We start from the raw sequence: 14,099 nt of genomic DNA on the forward strand, positions 1-14,099 counted from the left end.
GACACTCTGGATTACTTCTAAGCAGGCATGGCTAGGATTGTGCCGATAGCCCTTAAATTCTTGGACTGTAAGGAGTCAGATCTTGCATACTAAGAAGTCTCAGTTGAATGTTTCCACAAGGAATGGGAAACACAATAAATTATCAAGGGAGCCAGCAGTTAGCTTGATTGAGTCAATCTTTATTATTTAGCAGTGGGAAATCTGTGGCCCTCCAGGTGTTAGAAGCATGCAATTGTAGAATTGGAAGGGGCCACGACAGTCATCTGGCCCAACCTCCTGCAATGCCGGAATCTTTTATCCAATGTGGGGATCAAACCCACAGGCCTGGGATTAAGAGTCTCGTGCTGTACTGACCGTTGTGGACTATAACTCACACCAGCCCTGACTGTTGGCCATGTTGACTGGGCCTCATGGAGGCTGTAGTTCAACAACATCTGAAACGTCACAGATTTCCCATCCCTGGTTTAGATGCAGACAGTTGCAAGCTTGGCTTTAATTTACATCCTGCCCTGTCACTTAAAACACTTGGCAGAACATATTTACCAACACTTTGTTGTTGTTTAAATAAAACAGTTTAAGAAATATTGAATTGCCTCGCAGCTACCCTCAGATATTAAACACTTTCCCAGATAGGACTTGTGTCACTTCCAGAAAATTATGAGTTCTGCACTTTTCTGACTCAGCCCTCCTTCTTACACTGTCTACGATAAGAGCCCTTTTTTCTGTCCTTAGAGATAGCTCTCCCGACCCCTTCAGGACAGAGTTGCAAAGTGCTGGAAAGTGAAATGGAATGTGGAAAATAAATGAAGACCTTCCAAATTGGAATGTTCTCAGTTGGGCCGTTCCAAACTCTGGCAAGAGTTTAGCCAGTCTATATTTGGAGACGTTTTGTGGCCAAGGTCGATGTAGGTAGACTTTACTATGTCCAAAGGAATAGAAAATGGTTGTGAGAGTCTACCTTAAGATTCTAGCATCCTTTTGCCTGAGTAGTTGTCCCTTCATGAGCACAAGCATGCTCTCAGTGGAGACTGTGCTCTACCAATGTGGTATTGAACTGATATTTCTTAGCTAAGTTTAATAGAACATGTAAGGGTGCATCTCTTACCAGTTTAAACAATGGTCTGCTTTGCACATTATGTTCATCCAAACCATGGCTTTGTGGGAGCATGTGGGTTCCCAGAGAGGAGATTACAGTTCCTGGTGGTTCTAGCACAGCACTACACTGAGCAAAGCTTTGGTTTGGCTTAATGTACTGCATTGTGCAAACTCAGTCTGGCGGTTTAGCTTTCCTGGAGAACCTGAGTTGTAAATCGTAGGACAAACCTTGATTACAGCTCATGATTAGTCTGGAGAGAGCTTAGATCACAAGCTCAGGGAACCGACAAGAGAGCTTGTTGTTTCTCCTCACCAAGGAAGTGTAAAAAGCTGGCTAGCAAAGAAAACTGCTTCTTAATAACTTTTCTTGTCGTGCCTGCTGGTCTCAGAATTAAACTACTGCAAGGTATAGAATTCCAGTCGCAGAGAGTTTACCTCCCTGGACAAAGACAAGAAGTTGAGGACATGGGACCAGGGAAGGGTTAACATACAGAATGGGGAGGAAGTGAGACTGCTGCAGTCCAGGAGAAGGCATCAGTGGGAAGATGGAAGAGGCAGAAGAACTGGGGTAGGGGTATGAGAATAAGGTGGAGGCAGCAGCCTGAAGGAGCCCCTTCCTGGAACCCTGAAGAAGTTGCTGCCTGAAGTGTAGACAAAGCTGAACAAGATGGACCATTGGCAGATTCCTATGATAAGCAGTGACTGAAGCTTGTCAAAGGGTGCCTTCTGACTGTCAGTATTTTGCAGGAGAGATTTGGGCACCTACTGGAACATTAAGTTTGCTCATTTAAAGTGGATTGAAGTTCTCTGCTATCCTAGCACAACAAACCCCCACAAAAAACAAACAAACACAACCTGGACTTCTTACTGTTTGGAAACGCATTGAAAAATGTTGGATAGATGAATGATAAACAGGAATACATGCAAACAGCCCGCAAGCAAATTGGGAGGAATGCAGAATGAATGCTGTTTTGACATACTGTATAACTACCCCACCCTCAGATCAGAATAGTAAGAACTGAATATAAATGTAAGCAAATCGGGATGCATACTGAGTAAACACGTCTTCTGAAGGAGCCCAAAGAGCATATTTCAGACCCCGAAACTTGTTTCTCTCTTTCTTTTTCTTCCTTTTTTGTTGGTATTTTTGTTGTATATATTATATATAAAAACATGTCTTTTGGTTCTGCAGGCAAAGCACCCCCCAACCTGCCCCAAGGTGTACCACCCTTGTTACATAACCAGTATATTGTTGGACCTGGAGGACTTCTGCCAGCCTACCCAGTAAGCGGTTTCCTTGTGCCTCCGGCAAATGAACTTGGCTTCTACCTCCATGTTGCAGGTGTCTGGGGCAGTGTGTGTGTGTGTGTGTGTGTGTGTCTGTGTCTGTGTCTGTGTCTGTCTGCCTGCCTGTCTGTCTCTCTGTCCCAGCCAGGTTGTGTAGAATGGGCTGTCTGTGGACCACCGACTTGCTCTGTGGCTCAGTTCTAAAGATGATAATGAGAGCTGTAGTGCTTGGGTTGCATGCACAGCTGGGCCCACCCTGAATCTGAAAGAGAACCCATTTTGCCAGCCTGGGGCCTTCCAGATGTTTTGGATTGCAACTCCTGCCAGGCCCAGCCAGCAAGAGCCCTTATTCCTCTGACCTCTGAATTTCAGTTGACTTAACATCTAATCTGGAGTATAGCAACAGTTTCTGAACTGACTTTTTGTTTCATAGAATTATAAGAGCTGGAAGAGATGCTGAGGTTCATCGAGCCCCATCCCCTGCAATGCAGAAATCTCAGCTAAAGCATCCATGACAGAGGGCCATGCTTAAAAGCCTCCAAGGAAAGGGTGGTCAGGGATGCTTTAGTTGAGATTCCTGCATTGCAGGGGCTTGGACTACATGATCCTTGAGGCCCCTTCCAAATCTACAACGCTATGAGTCTGCTCCGCTGTTGAACAGCTCTCATTGTCAATTGTCCCCTGACAGTTTTCCCCTCACAAAGTCATTCACAAGCATCTTAGAAGTACATAGCTTTGCTTTCAAGCCATAGCCTTGGAACTGATATTGGGAGGAAGGTGGAAATCTTGGTTTCACTGTAGGCTCGCTCTTTCTTTTGACAGCCACAAGTTAAAAGTCTAATACAGGAATTGATTGGGGGGGGGGGAGTCGTGAAAGTGAGGGAAATTGTATGTTTATTCAGAATCCATTGACTGATCCTTCTGTACAGTGGTACCTCAGGTTAAGTACTTAATTCGTTCCGGAGGTCCGTACTTAACCTGAAACTGTTCTTAACCTGAAGCACCACTTTAGCTAATGGGCCTCCTGCTGCCGCCACGCTGCCAGAGCGCGATTTCTGTTCTCATCCTGAAGCAAAGTTCTTAACCTGAAGCACTATTTCTGGGTTAGTGGAGTCTGTATCCTGAAGCATATGTAACCCGAGGTACCATTGTACTTGCATTTTTTGTCCCTTATAGAGTTAACTGCAGCAAAGCTTAAGAGGGCTGTAAGCCAGGGCCAGAAAACCAGTCTGATGCTACTGGACTAACACTCCACACACACACACTCCGGGGGAAAAACATTCCTGACCATTGCCCATGCTGGCTGGAGCTGATAGGAGTTGCAGTTCTCTAGATGTTGGTGGACTCCACATTCCCCATTTCAAAGCAATATTCTCTCAGCCTCAGAACCCCTTCCCCCAATCTGCAACAGAAATACAACCATGCTGACCTACCTTGCTGGGCTGTTGTATGCGTTATAAGAAGACTGTGTGGATGAGCTCTATAAGTGCTAGGCACTTGAGAATGTGATGCTGCTTCTGCTGAATACTACGAATTACATTTTCATTTAGCCAAAAACACCAGGCTACTGTGCTTCACAGGGTAGTGTAATAAGCAAACTCTATCCTTCAAAGTGCAGCAGTTTCTCCAAAGGATGCTGTTCAGCCAGCATGACATTTGACATAACAAAAACCTGGTGGTTTTAAAATGCTGCTTGCTTTTATGAGCCTGGATTGAGAATTTGCCAGTCGAAGTGGTTCCTTGGGAGTGCTGCCTTACAACTTCTTTCTGTGTTTTCTCCCTCTTCCTCCTCCTCCTCCTCCTCTCTGTCTTCAAGCAGATTTATGGTTATGATGATCTCCAAATGCTGCAGTCCAGGCTGCCTGTGGTAAGTAGAATTTCCTGTGTTGTTGGTTTTTTCAAGCTGTAACTGAGCTGGTTTCATTTTTTTGAGGTTTACACTGGCCATAGAGTAGTGGAATGTTCATGGGCTCTGAGGTGTATTCTGTCTGCTGTGATGTGTTCATTTGCTCTGCAACTGCCTGCTGTTTCTTTGCTTGCTTGTTTTAAACAAATTCCCCCTCTGTGATGCGCCTGCTTTTGGAGACCTGTGTATCCTGTTGGATTCCATTATTCCCTACAGCAGCCTTCAACAACCTGCTGCCCTCCAGAGATTTTGGACTAAATCTCCCATAGTCCCTGACTATTGCCCATGTTGGCTGGGGCTGATGGGAGTTGTAGACCAAATATCTGGAGGAACTGGGTTGGAGAAGTCTTCTAAGTGGTGTTGTGGGAAAAGGAGGGTTAATCCAGGACGGGATTTTGTTGACATACTCATGCTGCAACCTTATATAGCAGCGTTTCTCAACCTGTGGGTCCCCTGATGTTGTTGGACTACAACTCCCATCATCCCTGAGCTCTGGCCTTGCTAGCTAGGGGTGATGGGAGTTGTAGTCCAACAACATCTGGGGACCCACAGGTTGAGAAAGGCTGTTATATAGGATCTTGTGGCATGACCAGCCTCCTGGGAAGAGACCGTGATGCTCCCTGTTTTGAAGAAGATTCTTTTGTCTCTGCACTGGGTAGGAGTTAAGCAATTCCCAAGGGTGGCGCTCAGATGGGGTGCTGGAGGTGTAAATGATTATCAGACTTTGAAAAGCTGATATCACCAGATCAAGTTCATCAATTTTCTTGAATTAATGAGCGTTTTAATTGGATTTTAAGTAACTGCAATGAGTTGTTGCTGCTTTGAATTTTATTGAGTTATCTTCCTTAGTGGGTCATGGAAACTGCTATTCTGAACCATGCTTTTTAGGGGCTGGGTGGGCTGAATTTTCTTGGGGGAACCGCTGTTCTAGAACTGCATCAGCTGAGGTTCACACCAAGGTTTGGAAAAAGACTGCAGTAGCCTTGGTGGGGCAATATTGGTCTTGAGATTGATGGGGGAGAGGGTCACTCCTGGTGGGGATTTTGTCATAAATGATCATCGATCTCTTCTGACCTTGACAGATGGATAGATTTTCTTTCCTGGAGTTGAGGGCACATTCTTCAACAGTCCTTCACAAGGTGGTATTGGTTGGCTGCTGCCGTGCCCTGAAATATTGGTTCATGAAGTTCTATCTTCTGCTCGATACTGTTTAATATCTTTGAGTAGCCAAAGGGTACAGCCAGCCAAATTGATTTTGTTGCCAGCAGACGCATGCCCAACTCTGTTTAGTATTTGCATCTGATCCAGGAGGAGCAGTTGGTTTCTTTTGAATGAATGCTTGAATGTTCTTATTGGCTGGTTGAGGATCAGTAAAATGAATCCAGCCAGGACAAAGTGGTTGGTGGCCAACGGGTCTGGGAAATTTGGGTTGGGCGTGATATTCTGTACAAGGTTCTCCTCTTTATCACCCTCGCCCTCAAAATGATGTTTGTAGTTTAGGGGAGCTCCTGGGCACTCTTGTGCTATTTAATTCACAGCTGGTGGTAGAAGCCAAGAGTATCATTTACTAGCTTTGGTTGGAAAGAAAAGCTGCAATCAGGACCTTGTTACTACAGTCATAAAAGGTAAAACGACCCTTGACCATTAGGTCCAGTCGTGACCGACTCTGGGGTTGCAGCGCTCATCACTTTATTGGCCGAGGGAGCCAGCATACAACTTCTGGGTCATGTGGCCAGCGTCAAAATGACGTCACGCACATGCGCGGAAGCGGCGAAACGTGACACGCGCAGTCACGTCTTACGTTCTATTCAGGATGCGAACGGGACTCTGGAACAGATCCTGTTCGCATCCCGAGGTACCACTGTATTCTTGTTACCTGCCTAGTTAGATTACAGTATTGTAGCATCCTTAACCGGGTCTACCCGTTAAGATGGCTTGGAAACTTCTGTGAATCCATAGTGTTAATTTTGCTTGCTGGTTTGTGAAAGAGAGACTTGCCCAAGTGCATTGACTGCCTGTGAGTTTCTGGACACAATCCAAGGAACCAGTGAAAGCACCTCGGATCCTACACACTTCCTGGAGACCCTTCTCCCAAAGTGCCTTCTGCTGCACTCAAATTATTGAGAGAAGGCTCCTTCCTTCCTTCATTGTGGTTGGACTGGAGAGGGTGCTTGTATAACCCACCCCATATTTGTCTTCCAGCAAGTGAAGACATTTCGATTTGCAAATAAAATGCCAGGTTCTGTAATGTGTCAGTTCATGTGTTTGAGGCTGTCAGTTTTGTTAGTGTTTTATGGTGGTTGTATTTTTTGCAGGTTTTTGCCCTATCAGTTTTTGTCCTTATTTTAAAAAGGACCATCTGATCTAAAACTTGTGTAGAAACCTGCCTGGAGCACTATACAGTGGTACCTTGGTTCTCAAACGCCTTGGTACTCAAACAACTTAGAATCCAAACACTGCAAACCTGGAAGTAAGTGTTCTGGTTTGTGAACTTTTTTCGGTAGCTGAACGTGCTCCGTTTTGAGGGTTAACATTTCCGTTTTGAGTGCCACACTTCCGTTTTGAGTATTACGCTGAGGTCTTGCCTGTTTTTGGTATTTACCGTATTTTTCGCTCTATAGGACGCACTTTTTCCCCTCCAAAAATGAAGGGGAAATGTGTGTGCGTCCTATGGAGCAAATGCAGGCTTTCGCTGAAGCCTGGAGAGCGAGAGGGGTCGGTGCGCACCAACCCCTCTCGCTCTCCAGGCTTCAGGAAGCTATCCGCAAGCCTGGGGAGCCCGGCGGGAACTCCTGCCGGGCTCAGAAGGCTTGCGGATAGATAGCAGCCTGCATCCCAAAGCCCGGGGAGCGCTGCATAGCGCACCCCGGGCTTCGGGCAGATATCCGCAAGCCTGGGGAGCCCGGCGGTAGTTCCTGCCGGGCTCAGAAGGCTTGCGGATAGCAGCAAGCTCCGGGAGAGAAGGCAAAGTTGCGCGCAACCTCGCCCCCGGACCCGTTCTGGGGCTGGGGTCGGGGGAAGCTCGGGCTTTTGCTGCATTTTTCCCCCTTTATTTAACCCCCCCCAAAAAAAATTAGGTGCGCCCTATGGTCCGGTGCGCCCTATAGAACGAAAAATACGGTATTTTGCGTTTTTGTTTTTGCGGCTCTTTTTTCTTTTGTGACTGTGTGGAACCCAGTTCAGCTACTGGTTGATTGATTGTGTGACTGCAGTATGTTGTGTATTGCTTTCATTTTATGGATCAATGGTCTCGTTAGATAGTAAAATTCATGTTAAATTGCTGTTTTAGGGGTTGTTTTTAAAAGTCTGGAACGGATTAATCCATTTTACATTACTTTCTATGGGAAAGTGTGCCTTGGTTTTGGAAGGGTTTTGGAACGGACTTACAAAACGGATTAAGTTTGAGAACCAAGGTACCACTGTATAGCAGATTTTAATAACTAACTAATCAACCTTATAAGTAAAGATATCTTTGTTGTGTTTTGGTCTAAGTAGTTTTAAGTGATTCAGAGGCTCCTTGTTTTATACATTTGTAAGTCACTTCAAGAGTTCTTTTCTAGGAAGTGAAGAAAGATGCAATAAACAAATACTTAAAATTGTTTTAATATAAAATTATCAAAAAATACATAAATCTGCATCACATCAAATAAATAAATAAATAAATAACACATGTCAAGCTTCATAAAAAAATAAAACACCTATACAAAGTCTGTACATTCAGTATAATAAAGCCCCTTTAGCTCTTCCCATTTCTTTGGTAAGTTCTGTGAGGTGGCTTGTAGCTTCCTTAACTTGTCTCTGCGAATGTTTCACAAATATTCGCTGTCAGTTTGTCATTTCTCCGCTCCGACAGTTCCTCGAGCGATGGTTTGCAGAGGTTTGCTACCTCCTCATTCTCTTTGTCAGTACGTCAACGTACATGAGTCCTGATCGGACCTCCTGTTGCAGGCTCTCCCAGCAGCAAGTGCTGCTTCCGTTCCCTGTGAGAAAATTTCTGATCCTTCGAAAATACTTCTTCAGCTCCAGCTTGTTTCTCTGTTCCTCTAACTTCCCCGGTGTAGATTTTCTTCCTCCGAGGCAACTCTTGAGGACTTTGGTGTGCGCATGCACCATCTTCAGAGACCTGAGATAAAAGAGTGGCAGAGTTTAAAGAGAGGGAGCAGACACAAATCTCTCTTTCTGCTGCCCCATCCTATCCCAACCATTCCCACCCACTCCTGCATCATGGAGAGCAGAAACCCACCTCTCTCTGTGTGCGGCCTTCCAGACAGTCTTCAGTGAGTCACTGCTCAAGATGTGAAAGAACCCACGGAGAATTTCGTAGATTGCTTCCGTGGCAGGTTGCGACTCGCGTATTTCCAGGATCTTTGTAGGAAAGTTGAACGTGGTCGTTTTCTTCAGGCACTCTGGGGAGAACGTGGTGCTCATCTCTCGCCACAGTTCCATGCTCTGCAGATTAAATACTTTTTGCCGGTGTTTCAGAAAGTTGCAGTCCAGCGCTGAGACTTGGACAGAAGACAGGAGCACCAGACAAACGAGCCCCGCATGCACACGCGTTTCGATTTTCATGGTGGCTCTCAGGCGGTTTCTGCTGGGGCTCACGTAACTTATCCACTTGCGATCCATCTTTGACTATGTGCTGGTCCTCCTGCATCTTCTATTTATCCTGCAGGACAGCTTTCCTTTCATCATTTGGGTTTTCCAGGTTTCATTTTCACTTTCCACTTGCCTGTTCAGCCATGCAACTGAACCTAAGGAGCTGGACTGTGGTGGGTCCTTAAGGGAGTTTTTTCTTCTCCTCCTCTGGTAACCCAGGATATAGTTTACTTTAGTTCCTCCTCCCCACTCCTCAAATTTCAGGAAGACCACAGGGCTATTTGTTTGCCTAATTTGTATACCAAATACACTCCTCAGAGCTATGGAGGCTGGCATGTATGCCATCCCAGGCCACCCTACCCGCTGGAAAAAATCTGATTTGTGAACCTCAAGTTGAAAATGGGGGTTTCATGACCCTCATTAGGTAGGTGTCTCCCAAAATCACCTATAAAGCTGAAATTTGGTGTGCACAAAATATGAAGGATACTGGTTTACAAGGCATACTGGCTTATTTCTTTAAATGTTTTAAAAACCCTCCCTTTTTATTGTTTTCTGGTTTGCCACCCTGCACATCTTTAGGCGTAAAGGCAGGATAAAAATAAAATAAATAAATAAAAGCATGCTTTTTTTGCATGCAAGTCTTCAACCCTGGCATGTATTTGCCCTCTTTGTATTCCACTGAGACCTTGGCAACATGTCTGGAAATAATCACTAAAGGTTGTGTGGAGTTAAGGAAGGAGTACACCTCATTTCAAGCAATGTATTTAATAAAAAGATCTTATGAACAGCGTGCATTAATGTAATGCAAGCATTGGAGGGTTGGAGCTAGTCGTTCAGTCTTAACAGCTTCAAAAGGCATGGAGAAAAGATGTGAGGCAGGTACAATGTGGTGGAACTGAGTAAGGAAAAGGGGAGGCGAGGGCAGGGAAAGAATCTTGGCTGAATCAGAGGAAGAAAGGGAGAGAGAGAGACCCTGAATGTACAAATAAATTAGGAAGAGAGGGGAAAGCTGCAAATTCTGGATGGGATTTCAGTGGTTTGTTGGTTTGTTTGTTTTGTGGGGGGGAGGTGAGGCTTCTGAGCCTATATATCAGATGTGGTTTGAAGGTGGTTATAAAATTGTCCGGGAAGAAAAGGAAAATGTTTTGGGAGTAGTTAGTTGGTGGGGAGGGAGAGAGCAGTTGGTTCACAGCGTGGGAGAGGGAAATGAGTAAAATTCTGAGGCAAGGACGAGACCCCCTACCCAATTAAAAAGCATGAGTCAGAAGAGTGGATTGCATGGCCCACTAAGATAATAACACAATGAAATTCAAAGCATTAACAATAAATGGCACATTTTTCCAAGTAAAGCTCAATAATTTAATTAATTCAGCAACATTCGGTGGTCATCAGCTTTTCTAAGTCTTGATAGCTATTTAAACCTCCAGTTCCTGCCCGCTCCCCCCCCTCGGCTCTTAGCACCCCCAGGTGCTCCCACTGACCCCCACTTTGGGAACCACTGGACTGGACAAAGGAGCGTTGGTGCCTCTGTGGGAGTAGCTTGGAAGCAGGGTGGGTTTTTGGGGTGCTAGTGGAAGTGGGAAGGAAGCTCGAAGGCGGAAGGCAGGCAGTAGCTCCTGAAATTTATGGCTTAGTGGGAGAGAGAAGCAGGAATGTGGCAGGGAGGAGAAAGAATTTGAACTCTCCTGCCCTCACCTCTCATACCTGACAGGCTTTTAGCTAGTAGATATCACAAAACCTTGTTCCTTGGTCTTTGCATCCACCAGTCACCGAACATTTTGACGCCGCCTCTTCAGAGCTGGGCCTCTGCTCTGGCAACTCCCCCCTCACCATTGCTTACCATTCTTGACTGGTTAACGGCTCTCCAAGGTTATGACTATCCTGTTCCTTTTAAACAGAGGCGCCAGGAGATGAGCCTTGCGCATAAAAGGCACATGTTTTGTGTCCATCTGTCTGCTGCGCCCTCCTGGCCAGCGGCGCATTTGCCGCTGCTTTCCCCCTTTTTGCATCGCACCTTTGCTCAGCCTTCTACCCCTGCCTTCCTCCGCTGCCCATGAAGGTTCAATCCCACTTGCCATGCCTGGCGTATTTTGTTAATATGCAGCATTTGCACATGGAAGCTGAAATAAACAGTGTGTAAAGAGGTTCACGAGGAGGCGGTTAGGGAGGAGGGGGCTGCCAAAGATCGTCTACTCCACCCCTTCCTTAATGCAGCATCCTACATGTGTGTTGGACACACACAAACACAGACTTCCCCACGGATGAATCCATCTAACTCATGAGTAGGCAAACTAAGGCCCAGGAGCCGGATCCGACCCAATTGCCTTCTAAATCCAGCTCGCAGACGGTCCAGGAATCAGCGTGTTTTTACATGAGTAGAATGTGTCCTTTTATTTAAAATGCATCTCTGTGGCACATAAGAATTCGTTCATTTGCTTTTTCAAAATATAGTCCGGCCCCCCCACAAGGTCTGAGGGACAGTGGACCGGCCCCCTGCTGAAAAAGTTTGCTGACACCTGATCTAACTGCAAACAGAGAGAGACACAAAGGCGACTAAGTGTCCCATGTATTCAGAGCCTCCTATGCTTAATCTCAGGGTAATGGGTTTGAGCCCCACGCTGGGCAAAATAATAATAATAATAATAAATAAATTTTATTTATACCTCGCCCTCCCCAGCCAAGGTTCCTGTATTGCAAGGGGTTGGATTAGATGACTCTCCCTTCCAACTCTATGGTGACATCGGTGATGGTGACACTCAAATACTTGGGGTGGCTTTCTTAAATGCGTGAGCCAGGTATCTTACCTATTGTATGGGCAGTGAATAAAGCCAGGGTCGCTAGCCAGTCTGAAACGGAAGAAGCTGGAGACCAAGATAGTATCCCAGCCCTTGGTCGTCTCATGAGTCATTGAGCGTGTTTACGTCTATCGTCTCCCTCCTCTCAAGGGCTCAGGGCAGATAGGTCAAAGCCCAGCTACCCTGCTCTGGAAGTTACAAGAGACTGTGAACCTCAAATTGAGAAGAAAGGGGTGGTGAGGGCAGCCCATTCAGGTGCAGAAGAGGAACCAGAAATCGAAATTTTGGGTATGAAGGATTAGTCTCACGGGCATTTTTGTAGCCACTCCTGGGAGCATATTGCAATTGTCTGTTTCAGTTTGGAGAGCTCATGGGTACTTCCCCTCCAAAAAAAAAATTCCCCTCAAACGTGATTGCATCCTTTCAGTATCAAAATGTAGGATTTAAACACAAACAGTGCAGACATCTGGATGACTTTTTGCACCAGTGGCATTTTTTTTAAAAAAAGAGTTTTCTTCCAGCATCTTTTTTCTTTTTTTAAAAAAAGTTTTTGTTGACTTTCGTTACCCGTTGCATTGTGTTGGGGTGATCTGCCAAGAAACCGAAAAACCCAACCGTGGTAAAACTACATTTAGATGAGCCAGAAAGGAATGTTCTAATTGTTAAATAAATGCCAAAGTCGTCTTGTGACTTGTAGAAAAGTGCTAATTCTTTCGGTTTACGTCCAGTCTTCTGAAATCTCCCCCCCCCCCGCAGTCAAAATGTGTGTTAAAGGAGCTTTATGCAAACAATTATGAAGCCGTTGTGTATTGCTGTGGGTTGAAGCTGTGTCCCCATCCTTACTTCCTTGGCTGCGAGCCATCCTTCTCTGTTTTGGAAACCCAAAAACGGCAAGGGGAAATCCAGCTGAGATATCGAAAGTAATATTGGCCGGAACCCAAAAACAGGCAGGGCTGCTCCAAATATGGGCACAGAAGGTGTGGGCTGAGTTGAGATGTGTTGCTCCTCAAAGTGTTTTGCTGCTGCAGCCAGAGAGAAAGAGTGATGGGGATTAAAAAATAAAATAAAAAGGAGTCCATCTTCTTGCAATATTTTTGGATTAGACATATCACTAACTGTCTAGGAATCATAACCCTTTAAGAGAAGTAACAGAACTTGAAAGATGAATTATAGAAGGAGAGAAACAAGAAGTAGCAAATGAAAAGTATACCGGTGCCCATGTGGCAATGTGCTAAAATTCGGGGAGGGGGGAGGCATGACAAATTCCCATGTTAGAAGGATGAATGATAACTGTCTGGGAGAGCTGGTGCCCATGAGAAAATTATTGTGAAAGTGAGAGAAGGCAAGGAATCTAATTATTTATTGAAAAGTGAAGATTTTCATTATGCACGGATGTAATAAGACACAGGAAAATATCTACAGACCTTGCCGAAAACAGTGTAAGGACTGGTACAGCATATTTATATTTTCTTTTTTTGCTGCTGTTGCTGATGATTTCTATATGCTAATTATTCACAGAAAAACAACCCTGTACATTATTATGCATACACATATTTATCTCTCTCTGCATATAGATAGATATAGATCATTTTGTATAATGTATAGCGTAGTATGTATATTACATTTTCTCTGCGGCCTGGAAAAACCTACAAGACTTCTAAGAATCTTTCCAATAAGTGTGTTGCTGTTCTTGTTTCTTAACCCTTGATTGGTGCATTGTTTGTGCTTTGCTGGAAAAGACACTTTGGCCATGTTCAAAAAATGACTGCTTAGGAGTAGCCCCATGTGGGGCAAGATGCATGTTAAGGACAGTTGTTTATTTTCCTTGCAAAGTGCTCTGGCTAGTAACATTAAACAAAAGGCTGTGCAGAGAGATCCTAGCTGGCTTCACTGTGAATCTAAACATTGCTGATGTTGGTTTCTCCTCAGGATTACTACGGAATTACATTCCCTGCTCCAGCAACCTTAACGGGCAGAGAGGGGAGCCTTGCCAACAACCCTTACTCAGGTGAGTCTGGATCCCAAAATGTTGCCTGTGCCAAGTGAAGAAGGTGATGCTTTGCTCATTGTGGCTGCCAGGTTTGCTGGTTCCATCTTTAAGGAATAAAAGTATGTATGCAACCTGCAGAATTCATGCTGCCAGACCTATGACTTAATATGGACACTTATTTTCACGGGGGTGGGGAGGGACATGCTTGTGAGCTTGGTGGAAGCATTAATTAATTAATTAAACGTATATCCCGCCCTTCATCAATAGATCTCAGGGCAGATTCACAGCATCTTTCTGGCCAGTGTTAGAAAGACAAGGGGTAGATCTTTGGGCTTGATCTTGCTTGGCTGCAGCACTAAGATGAATTGAGGGTTGAGTATAAGATGCGTACGCTTAACAAAACTCACCTGTTCTATAAATGCAATTCAGT

The 14,099-nt window shown here is 45.0% G+C and overlaps 2 protein-coding genes across 11 annotated transcripts in view; one reads left to right on the forward strand and one right to left on the reverse strand.

The window, feature by feature from the left end:
* Positions 1-14,099, forward strand: part of UBAP2 (ubiquitin associated protein 2) — a 76,873-nt gene that overhangs the window by 55,301 nt on the left and 7,473 nt on the right. For 6 of the 10 annotated variants that reach the window (XM_083575561.1, XM_083575559.1, XM_083575566.1 and 3 more), the window contains 3 exons: positions 2,288-2,379; positions 4,199-4,249; positions 13,609-13,687. In XM_083575561.1, the coding sequence (XP_083431687.1) occupies positions 2,288-2,379; positions 4,199-4,249; positions 13,609-13,687 (222 nt within the window). The remainder of the gene's footprint in view (positions 1-2,287; positions 2,380-4,198; positions 4,250-13,608; positions 13,688-14,099) is intronic. The other 4 variants (XM_083575564.1, XM_083575558.1, XM_083575562.1 and 1 more) reach the window with 1 other exon arrangement.
* Positions 7,416-10,518, reverse strand: LOC310744473 (interferon type A3-like). The gene is made up of 2 exons (XM_083575932.1): positions 8,532-10,518; positions 7,416-8,411 (listed from the first exon to the last, which is right to left on the reverse strand). Exons 1-2 carry the CDS (start codon positions 8,912-8,914, stop codon positions 8,171-8,173), a joined length of 624 nt encoding a protein of 207 aa, XP_083432058.1. The 5' UTR covers positions 8,915-10,518; the 3' UTR covers positions 7,416-8,170.

This window comes from Podarcis filfolensis, assembly GCF_964270895.1.
Source record: "Podarcis filfolensis genome assembly, chromosome: 11".
NCBI lineage: Eukaryota > Metazoa > Chordata > Lepidosauria > Squamata > Lacertidae > Podarcis > Podarcis filfolensis.

Excerpts from the sequence above, each read along its gene's own strand:
- LOC310744473 (XM_083575932.1), bottom strand. The coding sequence starts at position 8,914 with ATGGATCGCAAGTGGATAAGTTACGTGAGCCCCAGCAGAAACCGCCTG. Across the intron at positions 8,412-8,531 it reads AAGGCCGCACACAGAGAGAG|GTCTCTGAAGATGGTGCATG; the intron begins GTGGGTTTCTGC and ends CTTTTATCTCAG.